We start from the raw sequence: 25,496 nt of genomic DNA on the forward strand, positions 1-25,496 counted from the left end.
AAGCAATTCTCCTACCTCAGCCTCCCAAGTAGCTGGGACTACAGGCATGTGCCACCACATCCAGCTAATTTTTGTATTTTTAGGAGACATGGGGTTTTACCATGTTGATCATGCTGGTCTCAAACTCCTGACCTCAAGTGATCCACCAGCTTCGGCCTCCTAAAGTGCTGGGATTACAGGTGTGAGCCACTGTGCCCAGCCAAGTATAGTAAGTTTAGAACTTTTTTAAAAAAAAAGTTTCTATTTTTACTAAAGTTGCATAAAAACATAATTTCAAGAGTAACTCACTTTCCTAAATTATTACTGGCAGTCCCGTGATACCCCTCACCCCTGCCACCAGGTGACACAGCCATTCTCTATTTCCCTAAGGCAGCCACATTTGAGTCTGTCAGCTGCTCTTTTGACAATAGGGAATGCTCACACTGTCACGGCTTGATTTTTCATTTTTAGGCATTATCTACAGATTTCTCATTATGCAAGACGATTAATAAGTTCTCTTTCACAGTCCTGACCTCATCTCACACCCATCTTGTCCCTAATCTTCCTGACATCATTATATTATAATTTTATTTGGTACAGTATTCACATTTGCCTTAGGTAAATGACATTCACAAATGAGCTAGAGCCATGCTTACTTTTCCTTTACAGCAACTTATGGTGTTTTTTTTGTTGTTGTTTTTTGTTTTGGCTTTCTATTCAACTCGAAAATCTTAATCCAAGGCTTCTCTCAACACACTCAGTTACACAGAGGGGTCAGTTTTGTCTTCTTGGAGAGTACCTTCCAGAGCCCACCAACCTGCTCCAAGCAGGAGTGGCGGTCCCTACACTGCTGCAAAGCCAGCATCCTGGGACCTCCCTTCATCCTCATCCTAGAGATTCTTTTGTCTTTGTCTTGAGAAACCCCATTCTGTAACCCCATCTTCCTTTTTTGTACATATTCCCTAGTTTTTGGTAGCATGTACCCACTGTCAGCTTTAAAAAGGAGAGCAAGAGACACATCTTTTGAAACCTTGCATACATAAGGATATTCATCCTCCCCTTACACTTGATTTATAGCTAGTGTTGATGTGGAATTTTAAGTTGGGAATACATTTTTCTTCAGAATTTTAATTTTTAAAATTTATTTTTATTTATTTATTTATTTTGAGATGGAGTCTCCCTCTGTTGCCCAGGCTGGAGTACAGTGGCATGATCTTAGCTCACTGCAATTTCCACCTTTTTAATAGAGATGGGGTTTTACCATGCTGAGCAGGCTGGTCTCGAACTCCTGACCTCATGATCTGATTGCCTCAGCCTCCCAAAGTGCTGGGATTACAAGAGTGAGCCACTGTGCCGGCCTTTCTTCAGGATTTTAAAGAAATATTTGGTTGTCTTCTAGTTTAATGCTGCTGTTAAAGGTTCAAGCATATTGATGCCTTTTTTTTTTTTTTTTTTTTTTGAGACAGGGTCTTACGCTTTGTCACCCAGGCTGGAGTATGGTGACGTGATCATAGCGCACTGTCACCTTGAATTCCTGAGCTCAAGAGATCCTCCCGCCTTAGCCTCATACGTAGCTGGGACTACAGGTGCACGCCACCACACACAGCTAATCATACTGATTCTTTATACGTTGTTTATTGTTGTTGTTTTTCCAGGAGCTTTCAGGATCTTCTCTATGACCTCAGTTTGGTTTGGGACTTACATGTGTCTATTTTCATCCTTCAGGCTGACATTCAGTCCTTTCAAACTAAAAACGAATCTCCTTAAGTTCTTTGGTAGTTCATTATATTGTTAGGTCATTATTTCTGCCCCTCCATGCTTCTGCTTTCTTTTACTGAAACTCCTCTTTTTCAATGTGGCATTTCCTGGACTGTTCCTCTAATTTTATCTTTTTTATTTTCTGCTTTGGTTTTGTTTCGTTTTTGAGACAGGCTCTCACCCTGTCACCCAGGCTGGAGTACAGTGGCATGATCACCGCTCACTGCAGCCTCAACTTCCTGAGCTCAAGCAATACTATCACCTCAGCCTCCTGAGGAACTGTGCACCACTCCACACGACTAATGTTTGTATTTCGCTTTTCTTTTTTTAAAGAGTATTTCCTTTATCTTTCAACCCTTCTAAATAGTTGCCTACTCTAATTTTTTATTTGTAAGTACTCTTTTCTATTCTTTTTTTTCCTTAATAGCAACTTGAACGTAGTATCATTTCTTATCTCTCTGAGAAGACAAAAGATAATCTTTCTGAAGTGCCTAAAGCATTCTTCTCACTGCATACTTGCTGCTTCCTGATGGTTCCTTTTCTTCATGGTGGTCGGCGCCTGTAATCCCAGCTACTTGGGAGGCTGAGGCAAGAGAATCACTTGAACCTGGGAGGCAGAGGCTGCAGTGAGCCAGTGGTTCCTTTTAAAAGTCTTTCTTGGTGGGAGTCAGGTATGAATGAACAGGAACTGGGATTTTTTTTTTTTTTTTTTTTTTTTTTAGACGGAGTTTCGCTCTTGTTACCCAGGCTGGAGTGCAATGGTGTGATCTCGGCTCACCACAACCTCCGCCTCCTGGGCTCAGGCAATTCTCCTGCCTCAGCCTCCTGAGTAGCTGAGATTACAAACACGCGCCACCATGCCCAGCTAATTTTTTGTGTTTTTAGTAGAGACGGGGTTTCACCATGTTGACCAGGATGGTCTCGATCTCTTGACCTCGTGATCTACCCGCCTCGACCTCCCAAAGTGCTGGGATTACAGGCTTGAGCCACCGCGCCCGGCCAGAAACTGGGATTTAAGGGCTACACTTTGGAGGTTACCCAGGTCACCTTTCTGCCAGAATTATGGGAATATAATGTTGTGGGATATAAGCAGTGAAGTTTAGAAAAAACAGAGAGTCCACAAAACATATCCACAAGGAGAAAATTAAGAAGCAACTTACACCAAGCAGGTGAAATCCTAATGTTTCAGAAACAGATGAAGAAGAACGTGGCAAATTTCTAACCAAAGCTAAGTACTGAACATGGAGAACAGTAAACTAGTTCTTAGGTATAAAAATAAAGGGCTACCTAGGAGCAGTGGCTCACACCTGTAATCCCAGCACTATGGAGGCTGAAGTGGGAGGATAATGTGAGGTCAGGAGTTCAAAACCAGCTTGGGCAACATAGTGAAACCTGTCTCTATTAACAACACAAAAATTAGCTGGGCATGGTGGTGGGCACCTGTAATCCGAGCTACTTGGGAGGCTGAGGCAGGAGAATCGCTTAAACCTGGGAGGCAGAGGCTGCAGTGAGCCAAGATTGCACCAATGTACTCCAGCCTAGGCAACAGAGCAAGACTCTGTCTCAAAAAAAAGAAAATAATAATAATAATAAAGGGCTACCAAAAGTATATAAGCTAATATTGATCAGACTAGTCATATCTAAACACTCCTTGAAAACTTAAGTCCAAGGCTGGGCATGGTGGCTCATGCCTGTAATCCCAGCACTTTGGGAGGTCAAGGTAGGCGGATCACCCGAGGTCAGGAGTTCAAGACAAGCCAGGCCAACATGGTGAAACCCAGTCTCTACTAAAAATACAAAAATTAGCTGGGCGTGGGGTGGCAGGCACCTGTAATCCCAGCTACTTGAGGGGCTGAAGCAGGAGAATCGCTTGACCCTGGGAGGCGGAGGTTGCAGTGAGCCGAAATTGCCCCACTGCACTCCAAGCCTGGGGGACAAGAGCAAGACTCTGTCTTAAAAAAAAAAAAAAAAAAAAAAAAAAAAAATCAAGTCCAAATCCAATGAAAACATTTAAATAAGAAACAAAACATTGTCCTGGAGGACTTTGTTGACCTTTAGTTATCAGCTCATATTCAACAGTGGAGTACCAAAAGTTGACTGGAACCTCTGGGTGAAAGCCTGGGGTTTATCTACTGTGGGCTTTATTTTACCAGATGACCCTATGCAGCTGTTTCACTGGACAAACTTTGAGCTCTTTCCTCTTAGGCTGAACAGATTCCCCTCAAAACAATCTTCCAATCTCCTGCCTGAAAAGTCTAAGGCTTGACTGTCAGAATTTTGGAAGCTGAGAGAAAGAAGGACGCTAGGGAGAGAGTGGGGTCCTCATGTATAGTATGTACATGTTTTCTTTTTTTCTTTGTTTGAGATGGAGTCTCGCTCTGTCGCCAGGCTGGAGTGCAGTGGCATGATCTCAGCTCACTACAACCTCCAACTCCCTGGTTTAAGTGATTCTCCTGCCTCAGCCTCCCAAGTAGCTGGGATTACAGGCACGTGCCGCCATGCCCAGCTGATTTTTGTATTTTTAGTAGAGATGGGGTTTGGCCAGGCTGGTCTCGATCACCTCACCTCATGATCCACTCACCTTGGCCTCCCAAAGTGCTGGGATTACAGGCATGAGCCACTGTGCCCAGCCATATGTACATGTTTTCAACTGTGCCTGCATTCCCAGCCTAAAGACTGTTTGACTCTCTCCGGAAAATAAACTTCTAGTTTTTTGCTAGAAGGAGGAGGGCAGGCATAAGTTGCATGGACGTGGAAGATTTGGGGATCTGACTGCTTCTTAAACAGACTTGCAACTCCTGATTCTAGCTTGACTGTCACGCTACTCTGGGAGCAGCACTTGGTACTACCAATGCTGGCACCTTCCAGGGGTTCTGTGATGTAAACTGAGACCCAATGAGATTATCCGCTTCCCACCTCAGAATTCTGTCTTCCTACATCTGCTTAATCAATCAGCTCTCACCCACTGGATTTTCAGCTTAAAGTATTTTATTGTGGGCCGGGTGCAGCAGCTCACACCTGTAACTCCAGCACTTTGGGAGGCCGAGGTGGACTGATTACCTGAGGTCAAGAGTTCGAGACCAGCCTGGCTAATATGTCAAAACCCTGTCTCTACTAAAAATACAAAAGTGAGCCTGGTGTGATGGTGGGTGCCTGTAATCCCAGCTATTCAGGAGGCTAAGGCAGGGAGAATCGCTTGAACCCGGGAGGCGGAGGTTCCAGTGAGCCAAGATCATGCCATTGCACTCCAGTCTGGGCAACAGAGTGAGACCCTTGTCTCATAAAAAAATATATTAAATAAAATAAAAAATTTTTTTCTTTTTTTTCTCTTTTCTTTCTTTCTTTTTTTTTTTTTTTTTTAAGACAGGGTTTCACCATGTTGGTCAGGCTGGTCTTGAACTCCCGACCTCAAGTGATCTGCCCGCCTTGGCCTCCAAAGTGCTTGGATTACAGGTGTGAACCACCATGCGCGGACAATAAATTTTTTTTTTAAAAGTGTTTTATTGTGGTTTTTTTCTTCTCCTGTTCTGTTTGTTCTTGAGAGGGTATGTATGTATGTATAAACAATTCACTGTTATTCTAGAATGGTTTGGGGAAGGAGGAAAAGTAAATACAGGTACTCAATCTACTATCTTATTTAAAACTTTTCTAAATTTTTTCTGCATTATTTAAAACTTTTAATTTCTTCTTTCTTTTTTTTTTAGAGAGAGAGAGAGATAGGTCTCACTATGTACAGAACTCCTGGTTGCAAATAATCCTTCCACTTCAGCCTACCTCTCAAGTAGCTGGGACTATGAGCTTATTTTTTAAACAAAAAAAGCAAAGCATCAGATTGGTATTTTAATTTAATGAGCAAAGTCACTTTCAAAGAGTAGTGCTATTCTAGACTTATGCTTGTATTAGAGCAGTCCAGTGGTGTGTGTATTGATCGAAGATAAGGTCTAAAGAGAAGGGCATTTTTAATTCAGAAAAGGATGTAATCTAAACCATTAAATTGGGCAACCTAACTGAAATTGTTCCATTCTATATTTTTCAAACAACAATGATGCAGCCAAACGAAGACCTTGAACTTGATACTGGACTGGACAAGATGAAAAGGTTGCTGGAAAATTCTAAATTGCCAATTTCTCAAGCATAATTATGAAAATATGTCAGAGCATATACAAAGTAAATTTTCTATCACAGCATAATTCATTTCCAAATAAGATAATTAAATTTTATGTCATTTGTCTCATTTATACAGTTAGGCATTACCTAACAGCAGCTTCTTTTTTAGCTGAATAAAATGCATAGGTATGAAGAAAGTACATCACTTAGCGATTGCACATCTAAGACAATCACTTGATTTTTTTTGTTCAGGGGCATAATTAATTAAATCAAGGGTAGGCCAGGCACAGTGGCTCACACCTGTAATCCCAGCACTTTGGGAGGCTGAGGCGGGTGGATCACCTGGGGTCAGGAGTTAGATACCACCCTAACTAACATAGCAAAACACTATCTCTGCTAAAAATACAAAAACTAGCCAGGCATGGTGGTATGCAACTGTAATTCCAGCTACTAAGGAGGCTGAGGCATGAAAATCGCTTGAACCCAGGAGGCAGAGGCTACAATGAGTCATGATGGTGCCACTGGACTCCAGCCTGGGTAACCGAGTGAGACTCTGTCTCAAAAAAATAAATAAAAGGTAATATATTACCTAAAACAAAACTGTATCTTTCCTGAAACTATTTTATGAAGTTGCAGAATATCACCTCATTCATGTGTATGTGTTATAAGTCATCACTTAATGTTGTCAACAGGTTCTTATAAACTGGGACGTTAAGCAAAATGAATAACAAGACCAATTTTACCATAGGCTTGCTTGTTTATTTATTTATTTAGGAGACAGAGTTTCACTCTTGTCGCCAGGCTAGAGTGCAATGGCACAATCTTGGCTCACTGAAACCTTCACCTTCAAGGTTCAAGCAGCTCTCCTGCCTCAGCCTCTCGAGTAATTAGGATTACAGGTGCCTGCCAACATGCCCAGCTAATTTTTCAGTAGAGATGGGGTTTTACCATTTTGGCCAGGCTGGTCTCGAACTCCTGACCTCAAGTGATCCACCCACCTTGGCCTCCCAAAGTGCTGGGATTACAGGCATGGGCTACCATGCCCAGCCAGGCTAAATTATATAGACAAGAATTAACTTCCTACTGCATATTTCTGGTCACAAAAATATCAGCAAGCTTCTAAATACCTAAAAGTTGTCTAATATTAAACACTGAAATAAGTATAACCTATATATAATTTAAGAAAGATTAATGAAAAGATAATAATTATTATTTTAGAGGGTAACTTGTTAACTTGGTGTATTTTTGCACTTAACATTCATGATGTAAAGCAATTATGTAGATATTAAAATGTAACTCATTAATGAATCCAGAAGAAATGGAAAATTACTTAAAAGGCAATTATGATGTTTAGCATTGGTGAGATTTTGCCAACTTAACAAGGTAATTATTTACAGTGTTTCAGTTTAGGGTCTCAGGTGGCTGGAACCCATCCCATCTCAGGGCACACTCACACACACTTACACTCATGTGACGACTATGCAGACACGCCCATTTACCTGACCTGTATGTCTGTGGGATGCGTGATGAAACTGGAGTACCCAGAGAAAACACGTGCAAACTCCATTAAGACAGTAGCCTTGGTCATGGATAGATTTTTTTCTCAGCAACATCACAACCAAGCAATGTTGAACAAAACACTGTTATCTGAGAACGTGCTGTTTTAGCCTGGGATATGGTTATATAGGCACAAAAAATGTCTGGGAGGACTCACAGCAACTGCTTGGCAATAACCACCTCTAGGAGCAGGTTGGCTCATTCATTTTTATTTCTCTACTGCGAAATGTTTACAATGGTCATTTACTACTTTTTTTTTCAATTAAAGAAAGAAAATTTCTTTTGTTTATCAAACTGATTGTATATGCAGCAAGGATTTTAAAAATACCATTACCCAGTATCGACAGATTTCCCTGCACTACCACACAGCAGCAGCCCCCGCTGAACCTACATCACTCAGAAAGGAGGCACATCTGACATCACTGGATTCAAATCCCAATATTCTGGCTCCTTTTGTTGCATTGTGGGGATGTGAGAATGAATTTCATAAAGTATCTGTTTTGAACTTTGTGGCTTCTAAGCTTCAACCAATCCATTTTGTCAAGCGTCATTTCACCTTTTTAAATGTATTGCTCCGCCCAGACATCCCATCAGCACTTCCAAACTATCAGGTGAAACAAAGAGCTCTTTTGCCAACAGCTGCAATTACAATGGCACTGCTATACCAGACAGACCAGAGGTAGTTTTCCAGTCCCATGTTTAAGATCTCACAAAAATGTATTCCTAAAGGTACTCAAACTATGCAATCTGTAAGTTATATTAAAACTCCGCCTCTTAAAAAAGATTGTTCAAGAGACACTTCATTTCTCTTTCAGCATTCTCCTAGAATTTCTAAACTGCTTACCAATTATAGAATATAAAATTTAGAACGCCAATGGCTAATTAGAAGGGAGGGAAAAAGAATACTACACATAGAATAATAAAGTCTCTAAGCCACTGATTTCCTAGACACCTCCAAACTGATGACTTCAAGCCAGGATGCCTCATCATCTCACTTTCACTACCTTCCTCTTTAACATGCCATATGGATTCCCTTCTTGAGTTCCTTATAGAAGAAAAAGAGAATAAGACAGCCAGCAGAGGAATCTCCAGAGTTCCACGTACAACTGCAGAATGAAAATGGAAGGGGGAGGCTGGGTGCCGTGGCTCACATCTGTAATCCCAGCATTTTGGGAGGCCAAGGTGGGCAGATCACCTGAGGTCAGGCGTTCAAGACCAACCTGGCCAACATTGTGAAACTCCGTCTCTATTGAAGATTAAAAAAATAAAAATTAGCCCAGCTCAATGGTGGGTGCTTATAATTCCATCTATCCAGGAGGCTGAGGCAGGAGAATCGCCTGAACCTAGGAGGCGGAGGTTGCAGTGAGCGCAATCTCAACTCACTGCACTTTAGCCTGGGTAACAGAGTGAGACTCTGTCTCAAAGAAAAAAAAAAAGAAAATGGAAAGCAGTGAAAGATTCTCAAACTGGGAACTAAAGCCCAAAATTATATGACAAACTATATCACAGTTTCAAGAAAACTAGCTTTTATCTGGAGGAAAAACTTTCAAACTCAATCTGTTCATTGCTCCTTACTTCCAACATCAGATCTTAATGATCTGCAAATTGCCTTCAACCATATTCCAGTCAATAGACTAGGAAGTTCTAAGCTCTCAACAGACCCTCAATTTGTCTCAATCTCCCACTGTCCCCGGATTACAGTCAAGTCTCTCCAAGGTCAACAATGGGCAGTAGAATTCTAATTACAAAATATCTGTGCTATAAGAGACTTTAGAAGTTATCTAGTTTGGCCGGGCATGGTGGCTCACTTCTGTAATTCCAGCACTTTGGGAGGCTGAGGCGGGTGGATCATGAGGTCAGGAGTTTGAGACCAGCCTGGCCAAGATGGTGAAACCCAGTCTCTACTAAAAATACAAAAATTAGCTGGGTACAGTGGCGGGTGCCAGTAATCCCAGCTACTCAGAAGGCTGCGGCAGGAGAATTGCTTAAAACCCAGGAGGCAGAGGTTGTAGTGAGCCAAAAGTGCAGCACTGTGCTCTAGCCTGTGTGACAGAGTAAGACTCCATCTCAAAAAAAAAAAAAAAAAAAAAAAAAAGGTCATCTAGTTCAACCCGTTTATTTCAGCGGCAAAAGTGAGACCAGAGAGAAGAAATGATGGACTCAAGGTCTCAACGCTGGAAGGGGCAATGCTAGGTTCCTTCTCAAGTCTAAGGGACAGGGACAGTTCCATCTCTCGCTGCCCAGTTCCCAACATTTCAACAGGCTGCTTTTTTCTCTTCGCTGTGTGGCGTCTCCCTAGATAACTGCTAATTTGACGGTGCATTTAAAATAAGGCGGTGATTTTTCTTCATTTTTTCACAAAATATGCTCACTATAAAGTCTGGCAGCCTGGTCAACATGGTGAAACCCCCGTCTCTACTAAAAACACAAAATTAGCTGATGTGGTGGCACATGCCTGTAATCTCAGCTACTTAGGAGGCTAAGGCAGGAGAATCACTTGAACCCAGGAGGCAGAGGTTGCAGTGAGCCAAGATCATGCTATTGCACTCCAGTCTGGGTAACACAGCAAGACCCTATCTCCTAAAAAAAAAAAAAAAAAAAAAAAAGGGTTGGAAAATGCAGCTTTTTACTGTTTTTCTTCTTACATAGCCTACATGTGCTTGTTTGTGGAGAACTTGGAAAGTACAGAACATTTAAAAAAAAAAAGAAAGAAAAAGAAAAAGACATAACCTATAATTCTGCCACCTGGGGATCACCATTATTGGCATGTTTACCTGCAATCCTGTTTTCCAAACATGTCATGTAATTATATTATATGGGATGTATAATTTTACATTCTGCTTTTTTTCACTTAGACATGTTCCTGTTGGACTCAGATAACTCTGAATATGTATATTTTATCTTTCTTCAGCAGGAAGTAATTTATTTGTCAAAAGGGTAACAGGACACTGAAACTCATGGTCACGGTTTTATTCTGAGGTTTTAGTCTTTTCGGTCTGTTTTATGGAGATTGTTTTGAAATTATTTCATTGCCAAAAAGCTGTATGTACTTTCTTCTGTTTGTTTACTTGAATCCAGCAAAACCTCCCACTGAAATGATGTCTGGCCATATTCTGCCCAACACAAGCCAACATCAATATATGGGGATATTTGCATTTGAAATAAGATGCACACTGAAAGTACTCATTTCAAAAGGTAAAATTACACTGAAGCAAAAATAAAATCCACTATGTTAAAAAGGCCATAAACAAAGAATCATGGAGAGTAAACCTTATTACCCCAAAGCATAAGCAAATGAGAGAGAAAACTCTCCTCCCCACCCTCTATTCTCAGAGGCTAATTCTAGGCAACTTCAGTTTATTTATTTACTTATATATTTTTTGAGACAGAGTCTTACTCTGTCGTCAGGCTGGAGTGCAGTGGCATGATCTCGGCTCACTGCAACCTCTGCCTCCCGGGTTCAAGTGATTCTCCTGCCTTAGCCTCCTGAGGAGCTGGGACTACAGGTGCCCGTCACCATGCCCGGCTAATTATTGTATTTTTAATAGAGACAGGGTTTCACCATGTTGGCCAGGATAGTCTCAATCTCTTGATCTCGTGATCCGCCTGCGTCAGCCTCCCAAAGTACTGGGATTACAGGCGTGAGCCACTGCACCCAGCCGGCAATTTCAATTTCAATTTCAAAAATGTTTCTCCCACAATTCTTACTCAGCCTGGCTGAATGACGTTGTATAAAGATCATTACCCCTTTATTCAAAAGCAAAGGTTCACTTGAGCATAAAGGCAGACATACTTAGAAGGCCAGTGTTAATTCCCAAATGCTTACACCACTGTGGAAATGTCACATGGGCTACTGCATGGGGGATAGGATGGCTTGAGGAGAAAATGCACTGCTGGAATAAACTGCACACTGATGCCTCATCTACAATGTCATTGTAGGCCCAGCTCTTGGCTGAGTGCAAAGAAGATGCTATTAAACTCCATAAATAAAACCAATTAAACCCATCGATGAGAATTTGATCTCTGCCAATATTCTATCTGAAGACTCAAATGGGCCATACTAAAATTAAAATACAAAAAGACAGTATGTGTCAAATGCATGACAAGTATGGCAATTACATAAATGTCTGTAGATACTAGGGCCACTTCTTTCAAAAGGAAAATAAGGCATTCATGCTTTCAGCAGTGTTATAAATAATGTTAAAGTTTGGGCTCTACAAATGCTTATTTCCTTTTTTTTTTTTTTTTGAGACAGAATCTCGCTCTGTCACCCAGGCTGGTGTGCAACGTCACACAATCTCAGCTCCCTGCAACCTCTGCCTCCCGGGTTCAAGTGGTTCTCCTGCCTCAGCCTCCTGAGTAGCTGGGATTACAGGCGAGTGCCACCACCACACCCAACTAAGGTTCGCATTTTTAGTAGAGATAGGGTTTCGCCATGTTGGCCGGGCTAGTCTCCAACTCCTGACCTCAGGTGAGGAGTGCTTCACCTCAGCCTTCCAAAGTGCTTATTTTCTGAAGTCTGATCAACAAACTGTGGCCTTCTGAAGGAAAAGAAGTATTATTCTTCCTCCTAGTCCACGGTCCTCCTGACCTTTGTGAGCAAGATCAGAAGTCACTCAGAATGTGCGATAACGGCTATCTCACCAATGACGGGAGTAGTCCTTTCCCTCCTGGCTGAGTCCTTTACCTCATAAGCCAAGCACTCTTCCACAGGTTTAAAGAGTTTTATGTTCCCACTCGAATCTGAGGTATGCCACACACAAGTGAAATAGTCTTCAGTAATCCAAGGCACTTGAAGACCAGGCTGCCAGGTGAAGACATGGCTGGTATTGCCAGGACTGCCTAAGGTGCTAAAGCCCCTCTTGGACCCTTCCACTTTACCAATACTGGCTGTGTTTCTAAACAAAGACGTTGCAGCTCATACTTCTTCCCATTATGGCCCTCAAGTTAGGAACATTTAAAGGGATTTCTAAATACATATTTAGGAGAAAAAAGTTAAACAGAAAAAGGCTGAGTCTCTGCAGTTACTGCTGAATATTGATCTGTAGAGCTGACTACGTAGCCTTAGAGTCAGAGTCCCAGCTCCATCTAGTAAGTGAACAATGCTAGCAATCCACGTAATCATTCCTTATCTGTGAAAAGGAGATATTACATCAGCCTCCTATGACTGGTAAAGGTAAGTCTGGCACATTGTACTTGTTTGCAAGGTGACTATTAATTATAAATCACATGTTGATTCCCAAAAGTTTATTTTTAGAGCCACACATTATCTGTGTAAAGTAGGAATTTATTTTCTTTGCCAGGGAAATGTGCTAATTTCTTGTTTCTGGTGTTGCCATTTCCAACTAGTTTTTTAGACACCCCAAGTAATCAATGTGTGTAATTAGAATTTCAAAACATTTACCTGTAAGCTGTTGTTAAGCAAATCAAAGTCACTGTATCTTCTAACAATCTGTAAGAGAAAAGACAGTAGTGTTTTGATTCAGCAAAAACTATCTCTTTTCCTTTCTTTATTTAATATGTATTAGTATTAGTAATATTGGTACTCTAGAGCTCAGACACTTGTGCTAAAGGTAGTTGGGCTTATACCTAGTGGTTAACTGTTTAACCTGACAAGCCCAGAAAACAGACTCAGCAGTGCCAAGCGTTGGCTGGGTCATGGAAAACTGGTTAATGCCTGCCAAATTCACAAGATGCCAAGAGATAAGTGAGAATATTTGTTTTCAGGGCAAACAGTCCTTCAAATGTCTTTCTTATTAACCAGGCACCTAGAAAGATGAATGATTCGAAAGTTTTACAGAGGATGGAATCAACATAAGAGGAAATGGGACAGTTCTGAGGCCATTTCACCTTTGTCCTGGATCAAACTTCCCCCAAGTGAGCTCCCACCACCCTGGACACTGGACTGCACTACAGGCAGAGCTGCCACACCTCACCCTGATTCACCAGGGTTCCCCCTCTTAAAAGATAGTCCACCTTCCCTCGTCTATACATTCTTTCTCAGTAATATGGATTGATGCCATCGATTAGGCGATAGTCAAATTCTACTAGCTCTTCAGGCCCTGATCAATAAAATAATTTTGCTTTTAATAGTTTGACTTTAACCTTTATTGGTGATTTTCAAATGTCAATGTGCAGAAAAGTATTACCTGGAAATCACCTAGAACCCTATTGGGGATCCAAAAATGATACCCCACAGTACAGTACTTTGGCATGCTAAGTAGTCTGAACTAAAGGAGATTAGAAGGCCTCAGAAATGGGCCAGATGCAGTGGCTAATGCCTGTAATTCCAGCACTTTGGGAGGCCAAGGCGGGTGGATCACCTGAGGCCAGGAGTTTGAGACCAGCTTGGCCAACATGGCAAAATCTGTCTCTACTAAAAATACAAAAATTAGCTGGATGTGGTGGCCTGCACCTGTAGTTTCAGCTACTTGGGAAGCAGAGGCACTAGATTTGCTTGAGCCTGGGAGGCAGAGATTGCAGTGAGCAGAGACTGCTCCACTGCATTCTAGCCTGGGAAACAGAGTGAGGACTCTGTCTCCAAGAAAAGAAAGAAGGAGGCCTCACAAATGAGTTTTTTGTTTGTTATTTGTTTGTTTGTTTGTTTTTTGAGACAGAGTTTTTACTCTTTTGCCCAGGCTGGAGTACAATAGCATGATCTTGGCTCACCACAACCTCTGCCTCCCAGGTTCAAGGGATTTTCCTGCCTCAGCCTCCTAGGTAGCTAGGATTACAGGCATGCGCCACCAGGCCCAGCTAATTTTGTATTTTGTATTTTTTTTGAGACGCAGTTTCGCTCTCGTTACCCAGGCTGGAGTGCAATGGCACGATCTCAGCTCACCGCAACCTCCGCCTCCTCGGTTCAGGCAATTCTCCTGCCTCAGCCTCCTGAGTAGCTGGGATTACAGGCACATGCCACCATGCCCAGCTATTTTTTTTGTATTTTTTTAGTAGAGACGGGGTTTTACCATGTTGACCAGGATGGTCTCGATCTCTTGACCTCGTGATCCACCCGCCTCGGCCTCCCAAAGTGCTGGGATTACAGGCTTGAGCCACCGCGCCCAGCTAATTTTGTATTTTTAATAGAGACACAATTTCTCCATGTTGGTCAGGCTGGTCTCAAACTCCTGACCTTGGGTGATCCACCCGCCTCGGCCTCCTAAAGTGCTGGGATTACAGGCATGATAAACCGTGCCTGGCCCAAATGAGTTCTTTCTGGTCTTCTGCCCTCCTTGTCCCTAGCCTAGCCCCTCTACCTCTCACAAAGTAAGCCAAAAAACCTAGAAAGGCTGCTCTCTCTCTTCTCCCTTGAGGACTCTCATTCTAAAGGGGTCCTGCCCCATACCCAGGAGGAGGGAAGGCTACACAGACAAAGAATACAACAGACAGGGCCAGGCACAATGGGTCACACCTATAATCCTAGCACTTTGGGAGGCCAAAGCAGGAGGATCCCTTGAGCCTAGAAGTTAAAGACCAGTCTGTGCAACATAGCAAGACCCTGTTTCTACAAAAAAAAAAAAAAAAAAAAAAAAATTAAAAAAAAGAAGAACAGACAAGGCCAGGCACGGTGGCTCATGCCTACAATGCCAGCACTTTGGTAGGCAAAGGTGGGAGCATTGCTTGAGCTCAGGAGATCGAGACCAGTCTTGGCAACATGTCAAAACCCTGTCTCCATGAAAAATACAAAAATAATAGTTCAACATAGCAGCACCTGCCTGTAGTCCCAGCTACTCAGGTGAGGGGGGAGGATCACTTGGGTCCAGGAGGGCAAGGCTGCAGTGAGCCATGATGCCACCACTGCACTTCAGTCTGGGTGACAGAGCAAAACCCTATCTCAAAAATAAAAATAAAAAAGTAAACTGTTCAATCACATTCTACATGGTTATCCATTCTTCACCAAATCAAGCACAAAAATGGATAGTTTTCTTTGAGTCTTTGGGTCTTCATTTCTGAAAGCTCCCATATCACGTAAAACTTTGATTAAATAAATTTGTTATGTTTTTCCTTTGTTAATTTGTCTTTTGTTATAGGAGTGTTGGCCACAACCTTTATGGTGGGTGAAGAAAGGTATCATACCTCTCCACCTCTACAACCCCACCCACTGAAAATCTAATCAGGTCTAGGATGGGACCCAAGAGTCTACATTTTTGGTAAGTACCCCTGAGTTTCTAATGCAATGGATCTAGAAAACTGCACCAAGGGTTGATCTTTCTGGTAGGACACTGTTGTTGGCCCTGTTTGCCAAATATACATCAAAAAGTTAAATATAAGGTCATCCCTGATAAGAGCCAAGAAGCAAAAGATTATGGAGTTGTTAACCACAGAGAATGAACAAGTTCCAACTCGGTTCTGCCAATGATCTAACTGTGACCTCAGACAAGTTACTTACTTCACAAATGTAAAATGAGGACAATATTACCACACAGGACTGTTTTTTTTTTTTGTTTGTTTGTTTGTTTGTTTGTTTTTGAGACAGAGTTTCACTCTTGTTACCTAGGCTGGAGTGCAACGGCGGGATCTCGGCTCACCACAACCTCCACCTCCTCGGTTCAAGCAATTCTCCTGCCTCAGCCTCCCAAGTAGCTAGGACTACAGGCACGCGCCACCATGCCCAGCTAATTTTTGTATTTTTTTTAGTAGAGATGAGGTTTCACCATGTTGACCAGGATGATTTCTTGACCTCGTGAACCACCCGCCTCATCATCCCAAATTGCTGGGATAATAGGTGTGAGCCACTGTGCCCGGCCCACATAGGACTTTTTAAAAAGGTTAAGTGAATTAATTTGCTTAAACCAGGGCTAAACACTTAAGTCATGCTCAATAGATGTCAAATATAATAATTATTCAAACAAAAAGCAGTTTGAAATTTCAGGCAAAGAAAAGACCAAGTGTGGACCACTGTGGTAAGAGGCTGCTAAAGGTAGGAGGTTAAGGTTTGAGCTAGGCTGTGAAGGAGAAGGTAAGATTTTTGGGAGAGAGGAAGTGTTGGGAGAGGTGGAGGTGGTAATTACAATTATTAAAACAGAAAAGAAAGGACCCCTATGCAGAATTCAGCCACCCTCTGTAAGTCAACTTGGATGGGAAGGACCTCTCGATCTGTCTAGGAATTCTTTTCTCTCTGAGGCCATCACTGAAGAAAGCCGAGCCTGGGGTTCCAAGAAGACCCTCCCGTAGAGACAGTGAGGGAAATAGCACCAGAAGCTGCCCGTGAGTGAACGTGAGATCCGTAAAATGTAGTGGCCCAAACTGCATAATAACCAGAACTCAATATCACCTTTCCACCTGGAAGACTGAACTCAAACCATAGTTGCAGGGGAGGAGGTGTGAATTTCTAGAAACAAAACAAGTAATTTACATATACTGTTTGCTCTGGGTTGAGCTGGGAACAAATTCCTAGATACCCTCCATGGTAATATCGATCACATACAATTTAAACGAACAACTGGAGACAGCAAAGACTCTTATCATACTTGTCTCAAAGCTAAAGGTTTATAGCTAAAAGAAACATGATTTATATTTAAGCATGTTCTGCTTTTTCCAGATTTTTAGATGCCTCAAGTCAGGGTTTTAGCCAGGCATTTAAGAATTTTTCTAATTGACCAAAAAAAAAAAAAAAAAAAAGCTTACCTGCCAGCTGTTTTCCATAGAAATTCCTCTTTGCACCCGAATGATATATTCCTTTAAAAAAGAAGGAAAAAGAGACTCAGTTATAAAACCCCCAAATCAGGGAATCAAAAATAAGTTTAAAAAATCAGATAAATTAGACTTCAGAGCAAGTAAAATTACTAGAGACAGAGAGGGACATTACATAAAAATAAAAAGGTAATATACCATGAAGACACAGCAATCCTAAATATATATGCATCAAACAAGAGAGCTGTAAAATATGTGAGGCAAAAAACTGATGAAACTGAAAAAAGAGAGACAAATCCATAGTTATAGTTGAAGACTTCAACACTCCTCTGCCAGGAATTGATAGAACAACTAAACAGAACACCAGTTAAGCCAACAGGATTTAATTAGCATTTATAGAGCACTCCATCCAGTAACAGCAGAACACACATTCTTTCCAAGGCACCATGCATATCATAAATCAATACAGATCATATCTTGAGCCAAAATCTCAAAAAATTTAAAAGAACCAAAATGATACAAACTAGAAATCAGTAAGATTGGTAACAAGAAAATCTCCACAAAGAGTTGGAAACTAAACAACACATTTCTAAATAATCCATAGTTTAAAGACAAAATCTTAAGGGAAATTTAAAAATATATACATTGAACTGAAAGAAAATACAGCATATCAAAATTTGTGGGACATATCAGCTAATGAAGCACTGGGAGGGAAATTTAAGCATTAAATAATTATATTAGAAAAGAGAAGAACTGGCGGGTGCGGTGGCTCAAGCCTGTAATCCCAGCACTTTGGGAGGCCGAGGCGGGTGGATCACGAGGTCAAGAGATCGAGACCATCCTGGTCAACATGGTGAAACCCCGTCTCTACTAAAAATACAAAACAGTAGCTGGGCATGGTGGTACATGCCTGTAATCCCAGCTACTCAGGAGGCTGAGGCAGGAGAATTGCCTGAACCCAGGAGGCGGAGGTTGCGGTGAGCCGAGATTGCACCATTGCACTCCAGCCTGGGTAACAAGAGTGAAACTCCGTCTCAAAAAAAAAAAAAAAGAAAAGAAAAGAGAAGAACCATTAAATCAATAACCTAAACTCCACCTCAAGAACGTATAAAAAGAAAAGTGTAATAAACTCAAAACAAGCAGAAGAAAGAAAATAAAGAGCAGAAATCAATAAAATTGAAAACAAAGAAATGGAGAAAAATCAAGAAATAAGGGCATTATTTGAAAAGAACAATAAAATTGATAAAAAGTGGACAAAATTGACAAAAAAAAAGAGATAAATCACAAATTACTAATATCAAGAATGAATTAGGATATCACTACAGACTGTGCAGATACCAAATGGATAAAGGAATGCTATGAATGATTCTACATATATAAATTTGACAACTTAGATGAAATGGACCACTTCCTCAGAAACACTAAGTACGACAACTCATCCAATATAAAATACATAATTTGAACTTTATAACTATTTATAATTAAATTCATAACTAAAAAACTCCCCTCAAGTAAATATCAAGGCCCAGTGGTTTCACTGGAGAATTCTACTAAGCGTGTTAAGAAGAATCAACACCACCGGGCCCTGTGGCTCATGCCCGTAATCCCAGCTCTTAGGGAGGCAGAGGTGGGACAATAGCTTGAGCCCAGGAATTCGAGAGCTGCCTGGGCAATATAGCGAGACACCGTTCTAAAAAAAAAAGAATCAACACCAATTCTATACAAATTCTTCTAAGGCACAGAAGAGGAAGAAAGAGGAAGGAACACTTTCCGATTCACTTGATGAAGCTAGTATTACCCAGACATCAAAACCAAAGACAGTGCAAAAAAAGAAAACTACAGAGTAGTATCATTCACAAACATAGGCTCAAAAATCTTTACCAAAACACTAGGAAATTCAATTCAGCAATTTATAAAAAGAATTATATATACCATGACCAAGTGGGGTTTATTCTAGGGACTCAAGGCTGGTTCACTATTTGGAAACTGATCAATGTAACCCACCATATTAACAGGCTAATCAAGAAAAATCACATGATCGCATCAAATGATCACATCAAATGATTCAGAAAAAGCATCTGACAAAACTTAACATCCTCTCATGATAAAAAATTTTAGAAAAATAGGAATAGAGTGCACTTTCTTAACTTGATGAAAAGGTTCTACAAAAAACTCACAGCTGGCATACTTAATGGTGGATGACTCAATATATTTTCCCCTAAGATCAGGAACAAGGCAAGGCAGTGTGTTCTCCTGCTCAACAAACTACTAGAAGATCTAGCCAGTGTAATAAAAAATAGGAAAAGAAATAAAAGGCATATAGATCAAAAGGAAGAAATAAAACTGTTCCTATTTGTAGATGACATGATAGTCTATGTAGAAAATTCCAAGGGATCTACAAAAAAACTGGAATTAATAAATTCATAGGCTGGACTCAGTGGTTCATGCCTATAATCCCAGCACTTTGGGAGGTAGAGGTGGGAGGACTGCTTCAGCCCAGGAGTTTAAGACTAGCCCAGGCAACACAGCAAGACCTCCTGTCTACAAAAATGAAACAAATGAGCTGGCATGGTGGCACATGCCTGCAGTCCCAGCTACTAAGGAGGCAAAAGGAATGCTTGAGCCCAGGTCATGGCTGCAGTGAGCTGTGTTGGCACCTGCACTCCAGCCTTGGCAAAAGAGAGACACCCTTTCATTAATTAATTAATTAATTAATTGAGTTCAAGGCCACAGAATACAAGTATACAAATATCAATATACTAGCAACGAACATATATAGGTGCAAATTAGAAACACAAAACCATTTATAATTACTCAAAAAAAATGATGGGGAAAATCTAAAACATGCATAGTACTTATATGTCAAAAACTACAAATCACTGATGAAAGAAATCAAAGCTCTATATTTAAAAAAAGAAATGAAGACTTCAATTATCCCTAAATTGATATACATGTTTAAATCCTATTAAAATCCCAGGAAGATTTTTTTCTAAATATAGGCAAGATTATTCTAAAATGTAGATGGGGCCAAGTCAGTGGCTCATTACCATAAACCCAGCATTTTGGGAGGCCAAGGCAGAAGGATTGCCTGAGCTCAGGAGTTCAACCAACCTGGGCAACATGGTGAAACCCTATGGCTACAAAAAATAAAAAAATTAATTAGCCAGGCATGGTGGTGTGCACTTGTAGTCCCAGCTACTCAAGGAAGCTGAGGCAGGAAAAGTGCTTGAGCTTGGGAGGCTGAAGCTGCAGTGAGCCAAGATCGCGCCGTGGCACTCCAGCATGGGCAACAGAGCAAGACCCTGCCTCTAGATAAAAAAATAAAGTACAAGGAATCAGTGTACTTGATTTCAAGACTTATTATATCAATACAGTAATCAAGACTGTGTAGTGTTGGTAGAGGCATAAACATACACGTCACTGGAACAGAACAGGGAACCCAGAAATAATCCCATATAAGAATGCCTAAATTTTTGATTAAAGTGCAATTCAATAAAGGAATGATAGCCTTTATAACAAATGGTGCCAGAGCAACTGGACACTCAGCAATGAAATGAACCTCAACCTAAGATTCATGCATAATATAAAAAGTAACCCAAAACAAATTATGTACTTAAATGTAAAACTATAAGACTTTTAGAAAAAACATAAGGGAGGCCGGGCGCGGTGGCTCAAGCCTGTAATCCCAGCACTTTGGGAGGCCGAGGCGGGTGGATCACGAGGTCGAGAGATCGAGACCATCCTGGTCAAGGTGAAACCCCGTCTCTACTAAAAATACAAAAAAATTAGCTGGGCATGGTGGCACGTGCCTGTAATCCCAGCTACTCAGGAGGCTGAGGCAGGAGAATTGCCTGAACCCGGGAGGCGGAGGTTGCGGTGAGCCGAGATCGCGCCATTGCACTCCAGCCTGGGTAACGAGCGAAACTCTGTCTCAAAAAAAAAAGAAAGAAAAAAACGTAAGAGAAAAATCTGGGATCCAGGTTTAGGCAACAAGTTCTTGACAGCAAAAGCAGGATCTATGTAAGAGAAAACTGAACTTCATCAAAATTAAAGACATTTTTCTATGAAAGAACAAACATTAAAAATAAAAACCATCCAATTAGAAAATGGGCAAATGTTAAGAACACATTTCACTGAAGAGGATATACAGATGGCATACATGAAAATATATTCAACATTACTAGCCCTCAGGGAAATGCAAATTAAGGCCACTATACACCTATCAGAATGGCTTAAATAAAAAACAGTAATAACACCAAATGCTGGCTAGGATACAGAAAAACTGGATCACTCATACATTGCAGATGGGACTATAAAATGGTACAGCCATTCCAGAACAGTTTGGAAGTTTCTTTAAAAACTATATATGCAACTACCATACAACTCAGCAACTGTACTTGCAGGCATTCATTCCAAAGAAATGAAAACTTACATTCACATAAGAATTTATGCATGAATGTTCATAGCAGCTTTATTAGGAAGAGCCTCAAAATGGAAACAAGACAGATGTCCTTCAATAGGCAGTTAAATTCTGCTATATCCGTATCATGGAATACTACTCAACCAAAAAAAGAATTGAACTATTAATATACACAATAACTTGGATGGATCTCCAGAGAATCATGCCGAGTGGAAAAAACCAATCTTGAAAGGTTATATACTGGACAATTCTATTTATATAACATTCTCGAAGTGACAAAATTGTAGAGATGGAGAACAGATTAATGGTTACCTGGAGCTAAGGCGGGAGTAGTGAGATGGGCACGGGAGGGAAGCGGTATGGCTACAGAAGGGCAAAGTGAGGAATACTCCTATTAATGGAAGTGTTCCCTATCATTACTCTATCACTGTCAATATCCTGGTTTTAATATTGTATTATGGTTTTGCAAGATGTTACCATTGGTGGAAACTGAGTACAGGGTATATGGGATCTCTCTGCATTTTTTTTTTTTTTTTGAGACAGAGTCTTGCTCTGTTGCCCAGGCTGGAGTGCAGTGGCACAATCTCAGCTCACTGCAACCTCCACCTCCCAGGTTCAAGCGATTCTCATGCCTCAGCCTCCTGAGGAGCTAGGACAATGGGTGCCCGCCACCATGTTTGGCTAATTTTTATGTATTTTTAGTAAAGATGAGGTTTCACCATGTTGGCCAGGCTGGTTTTGAACTCCTGACCTCTGGTGATCTACCTGCCTTGCCCTCCCAAAGTGCTGGGATTACAGGCGTGAGCCACCGCCCTCAGCCTCTCTGCATTACTTCTTACAACTGCATGTAAATCTTCAATTACCTCAAATAAAAAATTTCATTAAAAAAATTAGCAAATACAAGCATTCAAAACTAGGTGTGCTAGCAGTGTGAAGACTAAGATTCATGATTTTTAGTGCTCAAAGTTTACATTTTATACGCACAGCTATAAAAGGCCAACATTAAGAAAATAAGTGAAAAGACAGGAAATGCACCAATGGCATTTCACAAAGAAACCAAATCCAGTGACTTCCTGAACCTGCCAAATGATAAAAGTTGCCCAGCCAGAGGATTTAAGAGGATAAGGCAGTGGATTGCTTGAGCCCAGGAGTTCCAAACCAGACTGGGCAACATAGTAAGAGACCCTTTCTCTACAAAAAATTTTTTTTAATCAACTGAGCATGATAGTAGATCCCTGTAGTCTCAACTATCAGAAAGCTGGGGTAAGAGGATCGCTTAAGCCCAGGAGGTTGAGGCTGCAGTGGGCCATGATCACGCCACTGCCCTCCAGTCTGGTTGACAGAGCAAGACCCTGTCATTCATACACACACACACACACACACACACACACACACTCTCTTCCAGGTCTCACACCAGACATGCTGAATCAGAATCTCTAGAACAGAAACCTAGACATGAGAAGGTTTTTTGTTTTGTTTTTTTTTTGTTCTGTTTGAGACAAGAGTTTTGCTCTTGTTGCCCAGGCTGGAGTGCAATGGCACGATCTTGGCTCACTGCAACCTCTGCCTTGCAGGTTCTCGTGATTCTCCTGCCTCAGTCTCCCGAGTAGCTGGAATTACAGGTGTGTGCTAACACATCCAGCTAATTTTTGTATTTTTAGTAGAGACAGGGTTTCACCATGTCGGCCAGGCTGGTCTCGAACTCCTGACCTCAGGTGATCTGCCTTAGCCTCCCAAAGTGCTAGAATTATAGGTGTGAGCCACCATGCCCGGCAGAAATGAGAAGTTTTAATAGTCTCCCCAGGTAATTCTTACTAAGCAAGCAAGAAATGCAGACTTAGAGCAGCCTCCAGCTTATACACACAGGAAGTTATGATGAAAGTATAAATTAAATCACAAAGAATGTTATTACGTTTTCTTCAAATGCTCAGAATTGTTTTATTAACTGTTTGTTGTTGTTTTTTTTCAGTCAGGGTCTGACTTTGTTGCCTAGGTTGGAGTGCAATGGTACAATCTCGGCTCACTGCAACCTTCACCTCCTGGATTCAAGCAATCCTCCTGCCTCAGCCACCCAAGTAGCTAGGACCACAGGCATGCACCACCACCCCCAGCTAATTTTGTATTTTTTGTAGAGATGGAATTTCACTATGTTTCCCAGGCTGGTCTAGAACTTCTGGACTGAAGTGATCTGCCCACTTTGGCCTCCCAAAGTGCTGGGATTACAGGTGTGAGTCACCACACTCAGCCTGTTTTACTAACTTTGGGTAGTATAATGTAGGCATTACTCACAGTCACTACTCAACAAATCCTTTCTACTGAATTAATTCCATTGATTTAAATAGGTTATTTAGAAAATAAAGCCAAATGGGCCGGGTGCGGTGGCTCAAGCCTGTAATCCCAGCACTTTGGGAGGCCGAGGCGGGTGGATCACGAGGTCGAGAGATCGCGACCATCCTGGTCAACAGGGTGAAACCCCGTCTCTACTAAAAATACAAAAAATTAGCTGGGCATGGTGGCGTGTGCCTGTAATCCCAGCTACTCAGGAGGCTGAGGCAGGAGAATTGCCTGAGCCCAGGAGGCGGAGGTTGCGGTGAGCCGAGATCGCGCCATTGCACTCCAGCCTGGGTAACAAGAGCGAAACTCCGTCTCAAAAAAAAAAAAAGAAAAAAAAAAAAAAAAGAAAAGAAAGCCAAATGAAATGTTAACCTGGTAACTACATTTTAAAACTGATCTTATTACACTATTATTCATTTATATGCTGTTTATTTAGCAAAGGCTGATAAATTCCAAATAAGCAGTAACTTGTCTCTTCTGGATTATGTTAAGGATGGTACATTCAACGTTCAACAATATTTGCTCAATTATTATGGACCTGGCATGGTTTTATATGGGGTTATAAAACATTTCAAAACTGATTTGTGTAGCGTGACACAACTCTGTCTTTTTTTTTTTTTTTAAGAGATAAGGTGTTGCTCTGTAACTCAGGCCAGAGTACGATGGCATGACCATGGCTCACTGCAGCCTCAACCTCCTGGGCTCAAGCAGTCCTCTCACCTCAGCCTCCTGAGTGGCTGGGACTACAGGTGCGCTCCACCATCCCCAGCTAATTTTGTGTACATATATATATATATATATATATATATATATATATATATATATTTTTTTTTTTTTTTTTTTTTTTTTTTTTTTTTTGTAGAAACAGGGCCTCACTATGTTGCTCAGGCTGGTCTCAAACTCCTGGCCTCCAGCAATTCTATCTCAGCCTCCCAAAGTGCTGGGATTACAGCCATGAGCTACCGTGGCCAGCCTCACGAAAATCTCTTAAGCAATATGCTAATGCAATTACTTCTGAATACATAAAGATAAAAATGCTAAAAACATCTGACAGTCTTACATTTGGGGATCAGTCCTTCAGCTTTTAAATGTTCTCATCATCTAAAGATTATTTTACTGACAGATTTTCTGGGCTTTTTCATTCTTATAGAAATGTAAATTAGCATGTATAATTGGGTAACTCCAAACAACTACACATGAACAAGCTTTTTTTGATGTCTAAAGGGAAAAAATGTTAAGTCACAAAAATCACTTTGAACATCCATTGCTTCATGTATCAGAGGAATAATTTTAATGTTTACAATTCCAGCTCAGTGTTGGGCACCAACAAGGTACTAAGTACGTACTTGCTGTCTCCTTTATATGAACACGTATAAAGTACATAAATTTGAGTTTAAAGTTTGAACATGTGTTTTTATGAAGATGTTGCTGCCAATTGTGAGCATGGATTAAGCACCTATCACGTTCCAAAACTGTGCTTTGTTCATGCAAGGGAAATGATTCTCAACAGAAAAGTGCATTCTGACAAAAAAAGGTACTGTGTTCCATTCCTTTTCTGTGTAAAGACGTAATTTAGATTTTAAAACATAAACTTGGCTATAAAACACATGATAATCTTTGGGGAAAGCGTGTGGCATATGGGAAGCAGTAGCTACAAGACAATGCCTGCGTCCTGATGTCAGGCTGTGACATCCCAAAATGATATCCT

The 25,496-nt window shown here is 41.1% G+C and overlaps 1 protein-coding gene across 7 annotated transcripts in view; it reads right to left on the bottom strand.

Moving 5' to 3' along the window:
• Positions 1-25,496, bottom strand: part of PXK (PX domain containing serine/threonine kinase like) — a 100,252-nt gene that overhangs the window by 46,808 nt on the left and 27,948 nt on the right. For all 7 annotated transcript variants that reach the window (XM_039477248.2, XM_039477252.2, XM_039477251.2 and 4 more), the window contains exons 2-3: positions 17,029-17,079; positions 12,806-12,853 (exon numbers count right to left, since the gene is read on the bottom strand). In XM_039477248.2, the coding sequence (XP_039333182.1) occupies positions 12,806-12,853; positions 17,029-17,079 (99 nt within the window). The remainder of the gene's footprint in view (positions 1-12,805; positions 12,854-17,028; positions 17,080-25,496) is intronic.

Source organism: Saimiri boliviensis, chromosome 8 (assembly GCF_048565385.1).
Source record: "Saimiri boliviensis isolate mSaiBol1 chromosome 8, mSaiBol1.pri, whole genome shotgun sequence".
Taxonomy (NCBI): domain Eukaryota; kingdom Metazoa; phylum Chordata; class Mammalia; order Primates; family Cebidae; genus Saimiri; species Saimiri boliviensis.